This window comes from Stegodyphus dumicola, chromosome 9, assembly GCF_044657685.1.
Source record: "Stegodyphus dumicola isolate Sdum_Otavi_A_Nest chromosome 9, ASM4465768v1".
In the NCBI taxonomy this organism is placed as follows: domain Eukaryota; kingdom Metazoa; phylum Arthropoda; class Arachnida; order Araneae; family Eresidae; genus Stegodyphus; species Stegodyphus dumicola.
The window spans coordinates 54,222,185-54,243,233 of record NC_140776.1 but is presented as its reverse complement, the minus strand read 5'-3'; the positions used below and the strand labels follow the sequence as shown (position 1 = coordinate 54,243,233).

Here is a 21,049-nt window from a genome sequence, read left to right as displayed (position 1 = left end):
TTTCAAGGGGTACGTTCAGCCGGAGTACGAAAAATGGTTTTATGAGCCAAACCGTGTATTGACCCCGACAGGAAAAATTAAGCGTGCTGCACCGCACATTGTTGCACACTGGGTTTCTGCTGCCTGCAAAAGCATCGAAGCACCAATGATCGTGAAATCTTTCAAGAAATGCTGCATTTCAAATTCAATGAATGGCAGTGACGATGACGTGCTCTGGAACGCCGAGGATGACGACGACCAGGGTTCGTAGCGGTCCTTATAAGTGCTTATAAGTCCTTATATTTGAAAATAAAATATAAAGGCCCTTATAGATGCTTACATTTTCTTTAAAGCCCTTATTTTTTTTTTTTTTTTGTTTTTGTTTTTAGTGCTTATTTTTTGCTTTTAGTGCTTATTTTTTGCTTTTAGTGCTTTTTTTTTTAAATGAACGCGCAATTTTTCCCCGTACCAAAGCCGAAACTAAATAAACAACTTTTCTTCCTAATATGGAATGTCAGATGGTGAATCATACTCCCGGAAATAGCTTTTCCCCCTTTCTCTGAATTAACATAACCTTTGGTGTGCGCGGAGAGTACAGACAGGTAGGTGCCCGTCGTTCTGTTGGTCAAACAATTGCGAAAGCAGTAGAAAACTCCGGTACATTCGGCGTTCTTTTCCTCCCACCCAAATAGTACACACTTTTGAATTTCTATCAAGATCTTAATAATTTGCATTCTCGTTCCGCTTGGTCAGTTCATATTCATGTTTATTATGATCGTTATACTTATATTATGAGCATATATATGAATGTTTATAATAACATAGTTGCAGTAACTGTTGAAGTATAGTAAACTTCCAAAAATGGTTGTGTTTTAACACAGATTAGCTTTCTAAGGAATAATATTCGGAATGGTTTAAATAAAGGGAAAGTAATCGAATAGTCAAAATAATTTCATTTTTTTGGCCAATACATTATACAGTACGAAGGTTGGGAGGTTCTCCGCTTTCTCCGAAAATCTCGAATAGTGAAACTGTTACAGTTCGCGTCAAAACAAGCAACGGACCTTTTTTTTTTTTTTTTTTTTTTTTTTTTGGTCACTTTCCAATCTAGATTGAATAGGACTAAAAGTTCTGCGGTCTACCAACCCAAGCGAAGAATGATTCTATTCCGGAAATTTAACGCAGTCTGTTGAAAATTAGAATGAAAAACACCCCAGATTGGTAAGTCTCTTTCTTTTCCTTTATTTAGTTCTTTATTCTCCCAATACCAGCAGCAGCTGTTGAATCCGATTGCGTAATATCATGTAGGGAAGAATTACCACACACGTATTGCGCAATAACGTTTGCGATATTTTGCAGAGATAATTTTGATGTTCGGTCCGAGATTTGTTTATGAGCACTTAAAAGAGTTTTACTGTGCTTGAAAAGCAGAATATTTTTCTGTTCCGTTGGTTGTTTTCATATGATGCACATATCAAAATGTCAAAAGCATTTATTTAGCAGAAAAATCTAAAGAACGGCTACAGTCTATCCCCCCCCCTCCGCTCCTCTTTTTCAAATTACGCTCGACCGTCCGAATGTTCGCCAATTTTCAAGTATGTGGGTAGTTAAGCTTTTACTGTTAAAGGATGACTGCATGAAGCAAATTTCTGTCTTCTGATTTCAGAAATGTTCCTCTTTTTTACTTAAATTACTTTGCTTGCAATATCTGTTAAGGAGAAACTGATATACGATGGAAATTTAGAAAATGTTCAGAATTTAGATTTAAATTAGTTAAATATCAATATGAGTGGAAAAATAAATTGTATTTATTATTAAGTTCCAAGCGAATAGAATAAATATGCCTTATTATTATTTATTTCCTCTATTTTGAAGTGAAATTTCATCATTAAATCTTGTAATATAGTTTAGTTCTGCATAGTTTTTTTTTTCTCTAATTTAAACTAGTTCTGTAAATTGAACTGTTATTTAAAATTAAAAAAAAGTAATTATTTTCCATGGTTGAGGTAATACTTATTCTCTCTTAATAAATACTGCATTTCTCATATTTTAAATTACGAGTCTAATTTTTAAGGTTATGCATTTGTGTATAATGTAATTAGACAGGTGCTTATTTTTTTTTCTTAAAATGTGCTTGAAAAGTGCTTATAGGTGCTTATTTTTTTAACTAAAATGTGGCTATGAACCCTGGATGACGATGATGAGGAAAGAAGAAATGAATCTGCTTCTGACGAAGAGAGCTGCGAGGATTCCAGTGATGAAAACATTAGTGAATAAAGACGTTTACTATTAATCACTGATTGTAGAAACTGTTAGCTAGATAGAAATGTTACGATTTATTTCATGTTCATATTTTACGATAGGTACCGTATATACGGTAGTGCTAATTAACAATGATTGTTTCACATGACAATAGCCCACTAATAGGTTAATTCTATGTTCTGCTACTTTATGTATAAATCCATTGTTGTATAAAATATGGTATCTAAATTTAAATAAAATTATCATACCATTAATTGATAGTTTATATACAAATCCATTTTTGTATAAAATAAGATTCAATAAATTCCTCATATCATTGATGCGCATTACATTCGCCGACAAACAATTTTTTTATTATTTAAAGTTTTAAAATGGGGATGCGCATTAGATTCGATGGCGCATTAGATTCGCATAAATACGGTATATGGTAAAGGCTGGTTACAGAGCAGGTGTGGCAGAATTTTTAGAATTTAGTGACACACAGAACAACAAAATCTAGAAATGGCAAAACTTTTCGAATTTAGAGCAGGCATTGGAAGCAGAATTTAGATAGGCACTAGGCAGCAGAATTTAGGATACACAGAGATTGCATCAGGTGGGAAAATGCGTAGCACCAGCTCTGTGTACGATGCATTTAGACACATTAGATGAATCTTTTAAATTGTAAGTTTTCAATTTCTTTATTAATAAAAAAATCTCTTTCTATAATGCCTGCCCAAGTGATAAGATTAAAAACATTTTTGATATTTTCCATGCTATTGTCTAGTGAAAAGTAGAGAAAATAAAGGGAAGATAAACATGTTAAGAAAAAAGATTTTAGTATCAGGAGTAAAACATTCAAATATTATGTTTCCATTGTTCTTCCAGACGTTCTCCAAAAAGTAAGAAATTCATCGCAAACTTTCTGTAAAATGCATCCATTACAAGTTGATACCATGGAATATTTTTTACATGGATACCATGGAGATATTTTTCATTTTGTCACATATTTCGCCAATCTTCTAGAATCGCAGGTCTATAAATCTTGCCTTCAAATCCTTCTAAACGTTCCATGCTGCAATGTCAAAAATACTAAAGAAAAATTATCCCAACCAATTCTGTAACAGCAAAAAGCCACAAATATTTTGAAAAAAAAAAAAAAAAAAAAAAGAAGGAAAAAGTGTAAAATTAATATTATGGAGAAAACTGATGCATATTCTGAGAATTTTGAATAATCTGAGACAATTATATGGGAAAAACGCTTACTATGAAAAAATTAAAAAGACATTTTAATTAATTACATAGCTAATTTTGCTTTTACTAAGAGCTGTTCCATAAATTATGCTTTATAGCTATATACCTTGTTTATTTTTCAGATTTAAAATATTGTATAATAAGTTGCCAAAATGAAACTTTATAATATGACAGCAAAAAATAAAAATGTTTTAATTTAATGTTATTTCTTAAATATAATTCTAATATATTACCATTATTTTAATGAAATTTATCAATGTTATGATGTTTTAAAAAAATCATTGAAAAATTCTCAGATCTCGGAATTAAAAATTTTCTATAGAAACTGATCTTAAAATCGTCAAAATGCTGACAAGTTGTCAAATTTAGAACCATTTAATAAAAGAATTCACAACCCCAAAAGCGAAAAGAGATCTTTATTAGAAAAAATGAATTTCGAAATGCTTATGTTTCATTTCTTGCTTAGAAACTCTAGTATCCCATCATTTATACTAGAAATAGAAACAAATTATAACCCATGAACCCATTCAAAAGATAAATATATACGTCAGTGAACTGCCAAAAATATTCCTCCAAAATGCTAATTCACACTCAAAATGGCAGTCGTAAAAACAGAGAGAAATTTCAGATGATTAAAATTAAGGACCTTCTACTGATTTTGACCAAAATTAAGGGCTTTTAAGGACCAAAAATCGATTTTAAAAAATTTAAGGACTTTTAAGGACTCTTAAGGACCGTACGAACCTGCTAGAGCAAATGGGCAAATTGAAAGATCTGTCCAAACTCTCAAGAAGTCTCAGAGCAAAGCTGCAGAAGAAGGAAAAGACTTGTATATTGTTTTGCTAGATTATAGAATTCAACCTGCAAGACTTGCCATCCCTGGCTGAATTATTAATGGGAAGAAGACTGAGATCTTTTCTGCCATCACATCCTAAAGCATTGCAACCAAAATTTCAAATAAAAGGTGCAAGTAGAGCATTAGAAAAAAAGCAGATGGTGCAAAAGAAATATGCCAATAAACACACAACCCAGCTTCCAAAACTTCATGAAAATGATAAAGTGTGGTTTAAATGGAAAATTAAAGAGCCTTGGAAACAGGGTATGATCTTGAAGACAGGTCCTCAACCAAGATCTTATGTCATAAAAGCAAATGATGGAACTGTGTATAGGAGAAACCGACATCACATTCGTAAAGACAAGTCTACGTGTGAAATGACAGAGTGGAACAGAACAGCACAAGATTTGCTTGGACTTGATCAATCAACACTGGATAAACCTGTTCTTGTAGATGATGATAAGCAGGATCCACCTAAGGAACAGGAAAGTGATTCTCTTAAACATTCTCAAATTCCAGGAAATGTGTCAACTGAACCAATGTTAAGACGATCAAGTAGAAATAGAATAAAACCTCTTTGATATAGAGACAATTAGAAAGAACTTATTGATGCCAAAAAATTATACTTTATTTATAGACTAATTATGGAATTTAATGAACTGCTCAGAACTCTAAAATATCAGTATAATTAATAAGTCCCAATTTTAAAGATTTAAGTGAGTCATACAGGTATGTAATTTTTATGGTTATCCAGGTATGTTCTATGATCTATGATGTATGATCTATGATGCTATGTTCTCTAAAGTCAACTGTTATGTAATACAGTCAAAAGTCGTTAATTCGGACACCCATAATCCGGACCTCAAAGCTAAAAACTTTCTGCGCATGCGCTGCGTTGACACATGCGCATAGGCGTTTACGTGCGTAAGACCTTTACGACTGCACATATGCGTGTGCGCAAGTGCAGAATACGTTTTCGCGTGCGCATTTAATGTATAATGGACGGTATGAGCTAAAATTATCTAATTATCTATTTCAGTTAATGTTGATGATTGCATTGTTCCTTAATCTTCGAACTGGATCCGGCTTATTACTTTTTTCAGAGTGTAAAAGCAATTTTATAAAAGTAAACTTGAACTTTCGATTATGTCAAATAAAATTTCCGATGCTGGAGCTCCCAAAGGATCTACAAAACGAAAGTACGTTTCGATGTCCATCAAACAAAAAGTGGAATTGCTGCAAAAAATGGATAAAGACATGAAGAAGGTGACAGAGAGGTTAGTGAAAACGAAAAAATTTCGATTGACAAGTTAGTCGGTATTCTCGGCACAGCAATTACGGGACTTGAACAGTGGAACTTTGTAACTGAACAAGAAATTATGTCTGTTTATAGAATTAAAGAGAAAGTATTATCACATTAAACGAAGCAACTTAAACAACTTACATTGAAAGAAATGTTTAATAAAGTAAACAAATAAATATTAAGCTTTTTTTTTTTTTTTTTTTTTTTTTTTTTAATTTTGATACCCTTTAGATCATAATTGTTCTTTATTTCATAAATTACGGTTTCATATTTTTAGTTTTAGAATTTCTGCATGCCATCTTACGAGATTTAAACTGATAATCTATAATACGGAAAAATCGATAATCTGGAATCGCCGAAGTCCCGACGAGTCCGAATTAACGACTTTTGACTGTAATTAAATGTCAAAATGTTTTCTTAAGTTAACTGCTAAGCAAGTAATGAGGTAAAATAATTATTGTACTAAGTTAGTAACATGCACTAGTCTTGTTCTATAAATAAAAAAGGGCATGTTAGATATTAATTACTTTGCTTGCCGTTAGATGGCAGTGCCTCTAACCTGACTAGCTAGGCGAGTGCACAGTATTTGTGCTGTGTCACATTCTCGTCACTTGCCGCCAACCATATATAAATAAACAGTAATTTATCTATGTTTGACGAGTCAACATATATAACAGACCCATTGATTTTTTTAAAAAACAGGAAAATAAAAAAAGTGAGATATTGAGCAATTTATCACGGAATGAAAAAATTAGTTTTAGAATGATATAACCCTCAATTTTTTATAAGCATGTTCAAAAGAAATATTTTCATTTGCTTTCATGGAAATTTTTGAAGCAAGTTACATTTTTTTCGCACTTTCTTATTCCACTTCTCTGACAAGCAGCACATATTCGTGGAGCTTTGTTTTGAATGGGCCAGTGGCCTATCAATGAAATAGTATCTGAGACTCGAGCAGAGCTAACTGAATGTTTAGTTAACTTCATAAGATTTTTTCTAAAACCTTGAAAAAGTGCTTGAAGAAGTTTTCATATTTCTTCTTTGGCATATTGCTACAAAATATCAAAATAATTCCTATTTAATTTACGAAAATATGCAATATTCTAAAAGGTCTGTTTACGATTTACAAATGCAATTATCCTGAATTCTGTAACTGCAAGAATAAAAAGGGAAAAATTGGGGAAACCAGATCCTTAACAGAAAGACCTTTGAAAGAGATAAGTGGTTAAATCCCCAGGAATGTCAAATTTGACATTTCATTCCACACTTTCAGTCTGGAAAATGAGGAAAAAAACATGGCCACTAAAGTGGACAACCCCATCCTTTCAAACTGGTTATTTTGTGGCCACTATAATGGCCATCCCGCCCTCAAAGGGATAATTAAAATTTCACTGTGCATTCAGTGTGTTTACTAGCTCTCTAACATGGATGGTGGGCAAGAGCATAGAAAATTTTAATTGCTTTTCTTTCATCATAATTGGCTGAGCATGGGTTCAGTGTGATAATTTATTGGCTAAGAAAAGAAACAGACTGCACATCACTGAAAATGGCAAATTGTGAGTGATGCCAGCAAAATTGGAACCGGACATTAACAAATCGTAAAACTTCACAAGTCTAACCATCTCATTAAATTTTTATTTCTTATTTTGCATTTATTTTAAAATTTTGAACAAACAGTTTTTACTAACATTTAATGGTCATTTTACTTAATTTTATTTTGTGATTCTTAACAGAGAGATAGATAAAATAGATATTATGAATATTTTAATGTTTGATAAAATTAACTATTATGGAAGAGGTGGCATCAGAATTTTCTTTTTTGTTAAGGGGGCGGGCAGTGGTTCAGAAAAGGTTTGGAACCTTCGATGCACAATATGGCAACTAAGCATAGCAGGACGACTCTGGTCAGGGACAGAATTGTTTTCCTCTTGAATAATTTGTGCTGGCGTGTTCACAAATTTGATGAGTTTTTCATGTAAAACTACTTATTGCTACAGCAGTTCTTTTTTAAGGGATCATATCCATGATTACGTTCCTCTTCATTCTGATTGTGATGTTGTCCACCTACAAGCACAGTGTCTGCATACCTTCCACAGAATTTTGGGCCTCTCGCACTACCAATAAAACAAATCACCTCTGCTTTTGTCATTCAGATAAACATCAACAATTAACTTAGGATGGTCTCTTTTTGAAAGTATAACTTTGCACATTTCAGCCATCTTTTAAGAGTAATATATATGTTAACCCCTGATGCATACACCTAACCATGTGACAAAGAATGAGACAGAAGCGATAGTAAGAGACTAGATGAATCATATACGGTGTAATGTTTTACATTTCTCTTTGGAATTTCAGCCAATCAGGTGAAGTGTTATTTTCTACTTTCTTTCCTTAGGTTCTGTACATAGAACATGACAGACAAAGTTATCCTCCCTAGACCAATGAGTGACTGGAAGCACTACAAACACATCTCTGGGGAATTCCGTTCTTGTTGAAATGGAAATTCTTCAGTAAGAAGCTTGGGTGGAGTGAGCAATAGTACATTTGAGAAACATTTCAAGAGATGAAAAGCTAACAAGATCAATGTATAAAAAAACAGGGGGAAAAGTGGGGGTTCTCCAGAAATGCAAAGTATGAAAAAATTATTTGCAAATTAAATAACGGCTTACACATACATATTTGTGTGCATTTTGTATAATAATGTACCATCTAGTGATGAATAAAATAGTTATCTGTCAGGCAATGCAGCAGCCAGGTTCAGGATGCCTTCAGCATATGAAAAGCTGAGAGGACCATCATGTCATCCGACATGCACATATAATGCCAATTGAATCATTATACACTATCTGTACATGGGCAACACTTTTAATATAGGCTTCAATTTTTCAACAGGACAATGCTTGGCCACATTACCATACTTTCCTGGTCTGCCTAATCCCCATATTTATTTCTAGATGAGCATATCTCGGAACACTCAAGATGACATGTTGGACAGCATAAAAGTTTGGTAAACTAGAGGTGCGCTTACAGCAATTGTGAAATGAGATAATATAAGACATCAGTGAATACACAATGTGATATGCATATTATGCTTCTCTTGAATGTCCCATTACGTAGCAATGTACATGTAGCAATAATACACAATGAGATACGCACATCGTGTTTTTGTGCTAGAGGTGGCCCATCAGGAAGCTTCATTCATTTGTTGTTTTTCTTGTAATAAATCACTTTTTTGCTTTGATTTTGTGATCATCTACATATATCAACCTTGCACTCACATATATAAAATCTGTTTCATTTTGACAACTCTTTCTTGGTATGCAAATTTTTATAGCATGAAGTATATTTTTAACATTTTACCAAGTCTGGTAATTATGTATTAGTACAATTCCCTTAGTAGAAGTCACCAACTATTCAGAATATGGTAAACATGTTCAACCATATGGATAACTAACTTTTCTTCAGTTTACAAACATCTCCATTTTTGTATATGCATTCTTTTTGCTGCATTCCATTTGCTTTTTCTGCAAATCGTGAAACTTTCCATCATAAACTCAATTTTAGAAATGCAATTATGTGATCTGCCTGAAGAGGAATAAATTGTGACAAAATTTCTGCAGAAATGAAGCATTGTAACACAAAATGGCTAAAGGATATAATTAATATAATTACTTTGAAACTATTTTCAAAGCAATACAGCACAAAATTTTCACTAGTTTAGGAAAAACAAATTTTTTTTGTTGATTAATTTTCAGGATACAGACCTACTGAAAATATATATATTGATGATAAATAATTCTGCAGTTATAATTCGTCATTCTTTTTGAACTGTAAAAAATCACCAATCTGCACCAAGGTGATTGATTATGTTAATATGTATAATAGTATAAGTATACCAAATGCATTACCTATGTTGTACACTAAAATTATAAAAAATCTAACAAAAAGTTTTAATTTACAATTTTGTAACAAAACAGAAAAATATATTTTACAGATATCCAGTTAATTTCAAATTTTAAACACATTTTTAATAAATGCTCTTTACTCAGTTAACATTGTAGCCATGTCAAAAGATTTTTAACACTCAAAGCAATTCTCAATACAGAACCCAATAAATATTTTGCCATTATCATATTAATTACTAGATATTAATTATTTAATTTTTCACTGAAATGAACTCTTTTGAGCCAACCTGATTGATTTATCATATATAAGGAGAAACAAAATTAGTGAATTATATTTAAAAGCATTCTACATGTAAAAACACGTGTTAATACTATTAATTTCATATTTTTATTATTGAAATCATGAAAAATTAGCCACAGAGTAATATATTCTTCACAATGAAAACTGATATGAAATTCTTAAAAAATATGTAAAACGATTTCATACCTTGTAGCCCAAAATGACTGCACAGAAAGAAATCAAAGTTGAGAGGATGAGTTACAGTTGTGTCGACAGTTGTGCCAGGTGGCATGTTTCGCATTCTTCCTGTTCCTTCTCTACTATCTTCAGGCATGAACCTAGTATGATGTCGTTTTTGAACAACAATGAATGTTATTCCAGGCTGATAATCTTCACCTAAAGATCTACAGGCTTCTCTAATACATCTGACCTCATGTTCTCTGACCTTCTCAAACTGACCTTCACTAACACCATCACGATAAAAAATAATTTTTTCAGGTTTCTTTCCCTTAGTATTTCGGTAAAATGCTTTCAACAAATCAATAACCATATCCTTTAGATCAAGAATGATTTCCATCGCCTGCTTTTTCTCATCTACATTTGTCTGAGCTTTACAAGTAACTGCATATCGAGAGGGATGGGCATCCAGACTGCCAACGGCAGCAGCAAGTGATGGCTTGACATCCTGTGATGGACCAGGATGTGTTACATCAGCCCCAATAATGATGACCGGCCTACTCATGATTTTTGGTTTCTCACCAGGTGTTAAAGCATTATTGATGCCACCCATTTTTGCATTAATTTTTTGGCACAAATTACTTACTAAGGCAGGTTTGCACCTTTTTACATTTTCATCTTTTATGCATTGTGTGCAAAGCCCAATTTCAGTTTCTGCAGCTTGTTTAACATCTCCATAAATTGTCTTATGTGCAGCAGGAACAACTACTACTGCTAATTCAGCATTAAATTTCCTTTTTACATCTTTCAGCACAGTTTCAACTCTCACAGATGCAGGATTTTTAATATCAATAAGTTCTGGCCGACTCATAGTTATACCAGTCTCATGAGCAACTCTGCATAACATTTGAGCAAACGTATTAAGCATCTCAAGAGAACAAAATCTAGGATGAGCGAAACTTAACAATACCCAATTTTGTATAACTGCAGGGCGAAAAAATTCCTTATCCCTCATATCCCAGGACCCATCTTTGGGTTTTATTCTAATAAGATCAGGACTTTTCATTGTTTTGTATTGTACATTTGGTGCTTCGAGAACTCTGCCTTCAAGCTTTAGTGGCTCGCAGTACACCCTCATCCCAAATTCTCTTAAATGGTCATCCTGATTATAATTAGCTGTTCTGATGATATCTCTGATTTCATTAAATCTGTCTCGAGGAGCACGGGCAGTGAATTTTATCATTTCTGCATTCTGTCTATCTTCCAGTTTCTTTTTACAGTGTTGACCTTCTACCATATCACAAACTTCAAGTGGTAGATATACTTTCTTAGTCTCAGGATTTACTTGCAAACATGGCAGATGACCAAACTCTAATCTTCTATTATGGTGGCCACGAAAATATTCAGCCACTGTCATTTCAGTTCTTCTTCCATTAATATCAAGTGGAAATGATAAACGGTTAGCACTTTCTCTAGTCAGTCTCAAAATTCTATATTTTCTTCTATAATTTCTTAAATGGTTCACTTCAATTTGCATACTTTTCAATTCCTTGCTGATCCTTTTAATATCTGAATCTCTCAGAGAAGGTATATGACGTAAACCATCCACAGAAGTTTTCATAAAGTCAGCAATATAATTAAGAATAGGCTTCTTTTCATAAAATGTAGTAGCTGTTATATCAATATTTACCATTGGTCTCCACTGGCCTAAGCGTAAACTCTGATGATAACCAAACCAAATTTCTCTTCCCCCACCAAGAGGATGTACTTCATCAGGGTGTGGTTTATAAAAGAAACTTCGGTTAACGGGAGTATACCTCAAACAAGGACCATGGCGAAGAACAGTTTCTAGAGCCATAACAGCTTCTTGATTTATAGAAGTTACTTTACCAGCAAAAAGAGCATGCAGGGAATCTAAATTAATGGCACAAGAATCTGAATCTTTCTTTCTGACAGGCTGAATACAAACAATGAATGTGCTAACCCTTGCACCTCGAGGGTCAGCTGGGTCACCAGGATTTTCATCTGGTATGACTATTTCACATTTTAAAGGAATGGTCTCCATTTTTAAAGCATGCCTAGTATACAAATTTTTTCTACCATCATATGCAGCAAACAAACCTTGGAAATTTCGATCATTCTGCAACATCAAGTTAACAATTTCCCTGTTACGCTTGGTACTTAAACAACGATATTTCTTATCAACACTAAGAGGAGCTGCAGCTCCAGTGCCAGTTTCAGAAACATTTCTCTTATTCACTATGTCTACATCATAATGGTAAATATTTCCACTAGGTATCTCAATTGGGAAACAGTTAGAAATCAATCTAATACGTCGTCCTAGCTGTCCTTGACCAGGATTACGTGGAAATCCTGCTGCCAGTGTTGACAATGCTAACTTTTGCTTCAATTCAATACCCAGCTCTTCAGGATGCACAGTTCGAGGTTTCCTTGCTTCTGCTGTTCTTTCCCGTACAGGCTGAACTTCAGGAATTTGTTGTTCAGGTAAAGGATGACGCCTTATTGTTTCCTCATGCAATGGCCTTTGATCTCTACCAGGCCTTTCAGTAGTAGATGGTGAGGTTAGCTCTCTTCTATCAGAAGGACCACCAGGCCTTTCAGTAGCAGCTGGTAAAGGTAGCTCTCTTCTATCAGGAGGACCACCTCTACCTAAAACAAAAAATTATTGATAAGCAATTACAAATTTTAATACAGTTCTGGTCTGTAAAGCATATTAGTAGTATTAGTAGAAAGAATCAACATATGAATTATAAACTCTTATTATCACAAGTACAATTACCATTTATCTTGAAACTGAACATTTATTACTTGAAATTAAAAGCAATTAAATAGATAAAAAATTTTTAGCACAAATTTTAATTTGGTATTCTGATAGCACTGAACAGTTAATTGAGTAAATAAATCAAGACAACTCAGGAGTAACGATTATTGAAAACAATACAGATCCATTTAAAATATTCTTAGGTTTGGTGCTTTAAGTGATTATGAGACTGTATTGAGAAACAAAAGTTACAATAAATTGCTTCACGCCAATACAGACTTAACTATGAAGCAAATTGTAACATAAGAAGATTTAAAATAAAGATGTTTATTTTTCATTTCCTTACTACTGTCAGATAGATCTAAGTAAAGCCTATCTACACTTAAAGTAAGGTTAGAAAGTAAAACATTTTTAAATTAATTAATTAGGAGCACAGACAATTCTGATGAAGCTGATAAATTCAGGAATTTGAACAGATTCTATAGGGTGTAAATGATGGACTTGCTGCTTTATATTTTATACGTAAGGTTATTCTGTGAATAAAAGAAGTTGTAATGTCCTAGTATCCATACAAAATATTTTAATCGAGTGTCCAAGTTTTAACTATGTTCACAAGAGTTACTTTAATACTTCAAATTTAACTTCATTGACTTTAAATGGGAAAAATCCCAATTTTAAAATACTTCACTTTTTCAGAGAGAGGATTTTACCATTTGACTTAATGTATTGTATATTTATTATATTTTAATGTATTACATATATTTAATATATTTTTATTAATATTTGACATACAATTCGTTATTTTGTTTTATATATTTAAAATATAAAATTAAGTGGTGATTTTATTCTATTTATTTTCATCATCTATTTACTTCACATTTTAAGACCTCCATCTGTTACTAAAAGTATCATACATAAGATCTAGTGTTTTAATCCTTTTTCTTTTACATTGTATTTACCACAGTTTTTGTGATTGTGCGAGAATATTTTATCTGGTTTTAGTAGAGTTTCTGAAGTTTTCACAGTCTGACTTGTAGTTTGACTGATGTCCAACTTTTGTTACTAGTTAAATAATTATTCATGTGTTCAACACAGAATGACCTTTTTTCAGTTTTTGTATCATAAAAACCCAACCCAGTAACAACAGGTAAGAGATATTTTACCTATATTTATTAAAAAAATTTCTTTATTTGCTGGGGTGCAAGACACACTTTTTTTCTTTGAAAACAGGTTTAAAAAACAGGGTGCATCTTATATGTACATCAGTACTGCATCTTAAGGACAGATAAAATTTGGTTGAGGTGCCCTGGCAGACTGTTGAAGAAACTTGCCCTACTAGTAATGGGATCAGTTTCGTTCTTACAGAACAGAAGATGTTAAAAATAAACTCAAAGCATTGAAAACTCAGTTAGCTTTAAGTTCCAAGAGGCCTAACTAGTCAGCTTCAAACTTTAGACGTCTGCATTAATAAACTTTTTAAGGGATTTATGAAAGAGAAGAGGAACAGCTGGATGGAATCTTCTTTGTTGTATGAGAACTCAGACATTTGATTTAGAAAAGATTTCAAGTGACTCTTCATTAAGCTCTGGAGATGAGTGTCTGGGTTTTGATGAAGAAGAGTAAAAGGTATGTTATTGTTGCATAAGCTCACTTGTCTAACAGTAACATCAACCCAAGCCCTCTGAAATTCTTTGTGGCAAGGAGTGCAAAATACACCTGTCGTTGGCAACAGCCTAGAGCCCCTTACAGGTGACAGAGCGATTTAGCTCAGTTCCACCCCCAATTTTGATGGAGAGCACCCAAAGGGTGGTCCGAGAGTCTCCCACCCTTCTACCCTTCCACTAAACTGCACGAGAGGACTTTCGGCTCATCGCATATTTAGAGTGCCGCCATGCCACACTGCCACTATACATTTACCAAGATCCATGCCATCTCTGGGATTCAAACCCGGGCCCTCTGGCACAGCAGCCAGTGACCTAACCACTGTACTGGTTCAGGGAACTTGAAAGGTGTTCTTTCCCAGCTAGTTTGGGTATTTGCAGAGAGTATTACTTTGTACTTGTATTACTTTATAATTAAAATACTGTAAATTCATTATAATGATCAGTGATAAAGTTTTATCTTTCAAAAATGTGTACAAAAAGAGGGTGCGTCTTATACGCCATCAGATACGATAAACCCACAATAATGAATCTGGCTTATAAGAAACTCATAGATACAATGAATGAATCTTAATGTCAAAACCTATTATTATAATGAACCTGGCTTATAAGAAATATAGTTTTCTACACATTTAATGTTATTTTATATACAGTCAAAAGTCGTTAATCCGGACTCGTCGGGACTTCGGCGATTCCGGATTATCGATTTTTCCGGATTATAGATCATCAGTTTAAATCTCGTAAGATGGCATGCAGAAATTCTAAAATTAAAAATATGAAACCATAATTTATGAAATAAAGAACAATTATGATCTAAAGGGTATCAAAATTTACAAAAAAAAAAAAAGCTTAATATTTATTTCTTTACTTTATTAAACATTTCTTTCAATGTAAGTTGTTTAAGTTGCTTCGTTTAATGTGATAATACTTTCTCTTTAATTCTATAAACAGACATAATTTCTTGTTCAGTTACAAAGTTCCGCTGTTCAAGTCCCATTAATTGCTGTGCGGAGAATACCGACTAACTTGTCAATCGATTTTTTTTCGTTTTCACTAAAATCTCTGTCACATTCTTCATGTCTTTATCCATTTTTTGCAGCAATTCCACTTTTTGTTTGTTGGACATCGAAACATACTTTCGTTTTGTAGATCCTTTGGAAGTTCCAGCATCGGATATTCTATTTGACATAATCGAAAGTTCAAGTTTACTTTTATAAAATTGCTCTTACAGTCTGCAAAAAATAATAAGCGGGATCCAATTCGAAGATTAAGGAACAATGTAATCATTAACATTAACTGAAATAGATAATTAGATAATTTTAGCTTACACCATCCGTTATACATTAAACGCGCAGGCGAAAACGTATTCTGCACTTGCGCAGTAGTCAAGGTCTTACGTGCACGCGTAAAACGCCTGTGCGCATGTGGCAACGCAGCGCATGCGCAGAAAGTTTTTAGCTTTGAGGTCCAGATTATAGATCATTCCGAATTATGGGTGTCCGAATTAACGACTTTTGACTGTACTGTTATAGCAAACCTCCAAAAAGTATGAAAATCAAATGTAAAAACATTTTATGGATATCTTCATTTGAAACTTTTAAAATTTTTTATATTTTCCTCAGGATTTAAGCAATCTCTACTTCATCCTTTGTCTACAATGTAAATTTCAAAGAATGTTATGAAGATTGGGTGTACATTGCTCCCATGATAATATGTGAACTTGATTATGCTTCTCAAAAACTTGCTTGTCAAGAAATAAAATTATATCTTATTTTCGGCCATGTCTGTACGTAAATGCCATCTTTGTATAGACGAAAGCCTTCACTAAGTTATTGCAACTATCACCCCAATGATGAATACATTCACAGAATTTATTATACACACACAGACAGAGCAGTATGGATGGAAATGATGGGACTTCCAGACAGATGTGGCTGAATTCAATGCAATTTTATTATTAGATAAAGCATTTTTGGAGACATAATATTTGCCTCACACAGAATTATGGGTGCATATGAACCCAACAATTTTAAAGACTTAGCCTATCTTCATACAACACATGATACAGGGAATTAAAAGGAACATACAAGTTGGACCAGGAAAGGTAGGGAAAAGTACGTAAAATTGTGTCCGGAGTATTTATAATCGCAGAGCGTTTTATTTCAATTCTGCAGAGCAACTGCACAAGAGTTTTCATACTGCGTTCACTGCTGGAAAAATGCAGGTGGTGAGAAGGCACATAATTTGTATTTAAACTGAATTTTAACTGAATATTAGAAATTTATATGTCTATTGCCAATTAAGTGTATTTCAAATTTTTTTTACACATACACACATATGCAACATGTTTCACAACCACATATATGTATGTGCGTGTTCTTTCCTGCATTATTAAATTTCTTTTTTCTTTAATCTACAATTCTTCATTTATTTTTCATCATTGTTACTTTCTGTGCACTATTAAGCCTCTTGTTTATAATTACAATTATTTTAAAAATTAAGCTCTGAAAAGTAAAGACATAGCAAATTATTATTTTATTCCAACACTGATAAAGGTCTCCTGTTGATACACATCATGCCATCTGCTTGACTCCTCTGATTAGCTTAAAGCAACTTCAAAACAAAATTGCTGTGTGTGGGCAAAATTCTGTCAGATAACAGGTCTGCAAAGGAGACTTTACTGTCACTCAGCAATTTTGTCTCCTCATGCAGAGGGGTCTTAAAGTGATACTATACATTTTTATCCAGGGCTACTCTTGAGCTGTTGTCTGTTCAAGCACAAAATGAATAATGCTGTCCTTAATAATTTACTTTATCTTTTGATACACTGTATTATTTTTATGTCCGAGCAAGGATTACCGAAACCTTTGCATCATACAATAATTGCAAAAATGTTTTGCTCATACAAAAGATTTGATTATGTCAGTATTCTATATGTAAGGACTGTGACTACTTGCATTCAGATACATCGTTTGCACTGACAGTAGGAATAACTGCATATCTACCTCTGGTATTTTAACATACTGTACATCCTAATGTATAACGCACATCTATAAATTCAAACAACTAATTTTTGGGTATATTCTCATTATAAAGTGCACCCATTTCTTTCCAAAGAAATCTGAAAAATACATGTGCAATGCTCTTACCTTTAAGTCATTCATTTGAAGATATTTCCTAGGCTTTTGAACAATGGTATACTGAAATGGCAAGCAATAAGAGGAATAATATGCTTGTGGAGGGATAATTCAGCAAAGAGGATGGGTTGTATTCAATGCAGGTGTGCACAAGAACATTATTCTAGGGTTCAAGAAGAGTGGCACATAGTTTGGGCTAATAATGCACTTTCGATACGAATGAATTTGGTGAATTAGGAGTTAGATGCTTTCTCTCTCTGTAGTCATTTGAAGCAATGATTTTAAAGTGAACATCAAAGGCTTTAGTAAATCGCATTTGTTTTAAATGAAATACAGTTGTTCTAGTGTTTCTTTTTCGTAGTATGTGGCTCCTGCCAAATGAAACAATCACAGTGCTGGTTTCAAAAACAAATTCTTTCAATTTGCGAAAGAAAATTGAAATCGTGCTGCAGCAAATGGAAATCGCGTTGCATGTTTGGTGTTGGTGAAAGCTCCATACTGAGTAGAAGAAAAATGATATTAATATGATAAAGAATAAATGTGATTTGTGTAAAGGAGTAACAAAATGGTCCTAAAAATCAAGAGAATGGATTAACTGTAACAAGAAAGTGGACAAAAAAGAATGCAAATGAAAGTGAAAACTTTAAGCAACTTTCAACTAAGTCAATTTATGGCATGGAATAATCTACTTCTACGAGAAAAAAAAAAGTTTCGTAAAGGCTTCCAAAAAATTTGGGCAACAAATTTACAAGTTTCCAGAAGTTTGCTACTGACCTATGAAGAAAAAGAAAATTACTACTGCCAACAGGGTTATGGGCCCAGCGCCAACAGTTAATTGGTCATCCAGTTCAACTCAGCATTGAAGGAATGAAGGTGAAGAGAGCCGTTATCCACAAAAAGAATCTGACCTGTCTTAGAAGTTTGTTCAAGTTGTTGTGCTCACACTTAATTGAAGATGTCATTACTACCTGAAGTTTTTGAGCTGTTAAACCATGACAACTGGGATCGATGGAAAGTCGATATGGGACTGTTACTGGATAGAAACTGTTGGAGCTTCATAGAGGACAAAGAAGAATTAGATAAAAGTGCAACAAGGCGTGAAAAGCAGGAATTCACATTGAGAGAGAATAGAGTCTTCACTACATTATATTATGGAATTAAAACTGAGTTTAGGCCACTGATACAAGAATTCTCAAGTGGTAAAGAAGCATGGGAAGTTCTACAGAAGCAATTCGAACCCAAAACAAGAGTAAGGATAATTCAGTTACTGGATGAATTTTTTAGCATTAGATATACCCTAAATGAAGAAATAGGATTATTCATCACGAGGATAAGAATGACTGCAAAGAAGTTGGCAGAAGCTGGGCACAACTTGGCAATAAGGATTTCAGGCAATAAGGAGATTACCCCAGGAATACTCCAGCATTGTACAGTTGAGCTATAGGTGGAAGGACGAAGATTTTACGTTGGAAAGAATTGCTGAAGAACTGGTAAGGGAAGAAAGCCGACTTCGCCAGGTAAATGCCGATTTAGACGACAGCAAGGTAAGTGTGTCTATACTATTAGTTCAAATGCAGGGAAAGACAGAGTTGAAAATAAAACTAAATCTAAGAAAAAAATGGAGAATATGACCTTGTTTCAGATGTCATAAATTTGGACACTTAAGCGTTTAAAGAATTAATGTTAGCAGAAAATTATGTAACAACTACAGATTAAGGAGGTACCACAGATAAGTTTAATTGGGTCGTAGATACTGCAAATTTAATGACAAATTTTGAAGAAATAAAATATATATGTATGTCTTTAGCTGTAGGAAATTATGAAAGTAAAGTGCTAGGAAAGGGTACTGTCAAATTTCCAGTAAAAGTAGGCAATCGAATAAATTGGATTTAGATAATGTGTTATATAATCCAAATCTAAGAAGAAATTTACTATCGGGAGCAAGATTTAGAAAAGGCAGGTCCTCATTTTGTGATTTCAAAAGGGAAGATGTTGATATACTTTAATAATTGGGATAGATTATGCTATGCTAAACGATATGACGGACTTTATTGCATAAAACCATTTAGATATGCAACAGATAAAATGGAAGCTGGTTACAGTACAGAAATTGGAAAGTTAAATGAAGTAGACGATGTGATGCTATGGCATTGGAGATTTAGCCATGTAAATTTTGATTATATTAAGAATACTAGTAAGAATCAAAGCATGAAAGGGTTACCAGAAATTGGAAAACCAATGGAGAGGTGTGAACCGTGTATTATTGCTAAATCTAATAGAATAACTTTTAAAACTGTTCCGAAGAGATCGGATAAACCAATTCAGTTGGTTTATTTAGACGTTTGTGGCCCACTACCAGTTCCATCTAAGGGTGGGAGTAAATATTTCCTCGCTATTGTGGATGACTAAAGTAGATTAGTAACAGTGTATTCTATGAAAAATAAAAATGAAATGTTCTACAACTTTAAGAATTATCATAGGCAAATGGAATGACTGACGAATAGAATATTAATAAGTATACGCACCGATAACGGTGGGGAATTCTGTCACAGGCAGTTTGAAGGGTACTTAGCCGAAAAGGAATTAATGTTAAACGCACAAATGCGTACATCCCAGAAGAGAACGGTGTGTGTGAACGATTTAACCGAACGGCATTAGACGCAGTTAAAGCTTTGCTTAATGATGGTAAAATGGGAAAAGAATGGTGGGCAGAAGTTCTTGGCTGCTTTGTACATACATGAACAGAGTATGTCATAAAAGCAACCAAGCCCCTTATGAAATGTTCCTAAATAGAAAACTCAGTGTTGTTTAAAATATTTGGTTGTAAAGCCTATGTGCGCCATAAAAGATTAGAAATAAATTACAAATGAGGTGCAAAGAAGGAATCATGGTAGGATATGCGAAGGAAACTAGGAGTTATAGGATATGGCTACCAGAAGAACACAGATTAATAGAAACCTGTAATGTGAAGTTCGATGAAAAACTGAATGCAGCAAATGGCATCCTGGAACAGAAATCAAAACCTAAATTTAAAAGACTAGAGCAATCTGAGCTATTAGCAGAATCAGATGAAGAACAGGAAACTTCTAGAGAAGAAATAAAGTTGTCAGATGACAAATCTACCTTGAAAGAAGTATCAGACTTAAACTGGCAAAGAAAAGTAGTTAAAAGGCCAGACGAACACGTACAGACATATATTATTATGTAGAGGGAACAGACACCCGTTTTGGATCCTATAATGATATTGAAAAGTATTGTGAGGCAAGAAATATTAAATTTGAAAAAGATAAGTTTGATTTTAGTGGAAAAAACGAATACTCAGGGAAAGTTAATTTTGTAGAACAGGAGATAGCTCTGTGTCTGAAAAGGCAAATTCCGTAGAAATTGTTATCCCACAAAATTTTAAAGAAGCACGAAAATCAGTAAATGCCGAAGAATGGGATAAGGCAATGAAAGAAGAAATCGACACATAAAGAAAAGAAAAATTTGGGAATT

The 21,049-nt window shown here is 33.5% G+C and overlaps 1 protein-coding gene across 4 annotated transcripts in view; it reads right to left on the bottom strand.

Annotated features, from left to right (window-relative positions):
* The window catches only part of LOC118205656 (protein argonaute-4-like), a 126,777-nt gene that overhangs the window by 39,051 nt on the left and 66,677 nt on the right, over positions 1-21,049 (bottom strand). For all 4 annotated transcript variants that reach the window (XM_085823449.1, XM_085823448.1, XM_085823450.1 and 1 more), the window contains one exon: positions 10,005-12,644. In XM_085823449.1, coding sequence (XP_085679575.1) covers positions 10,005-12,644 — 2,640 coding nt within the window. The remainder of the gene's footprint in view (positions 1-10,004; positions 12,645-21,049) is intronic.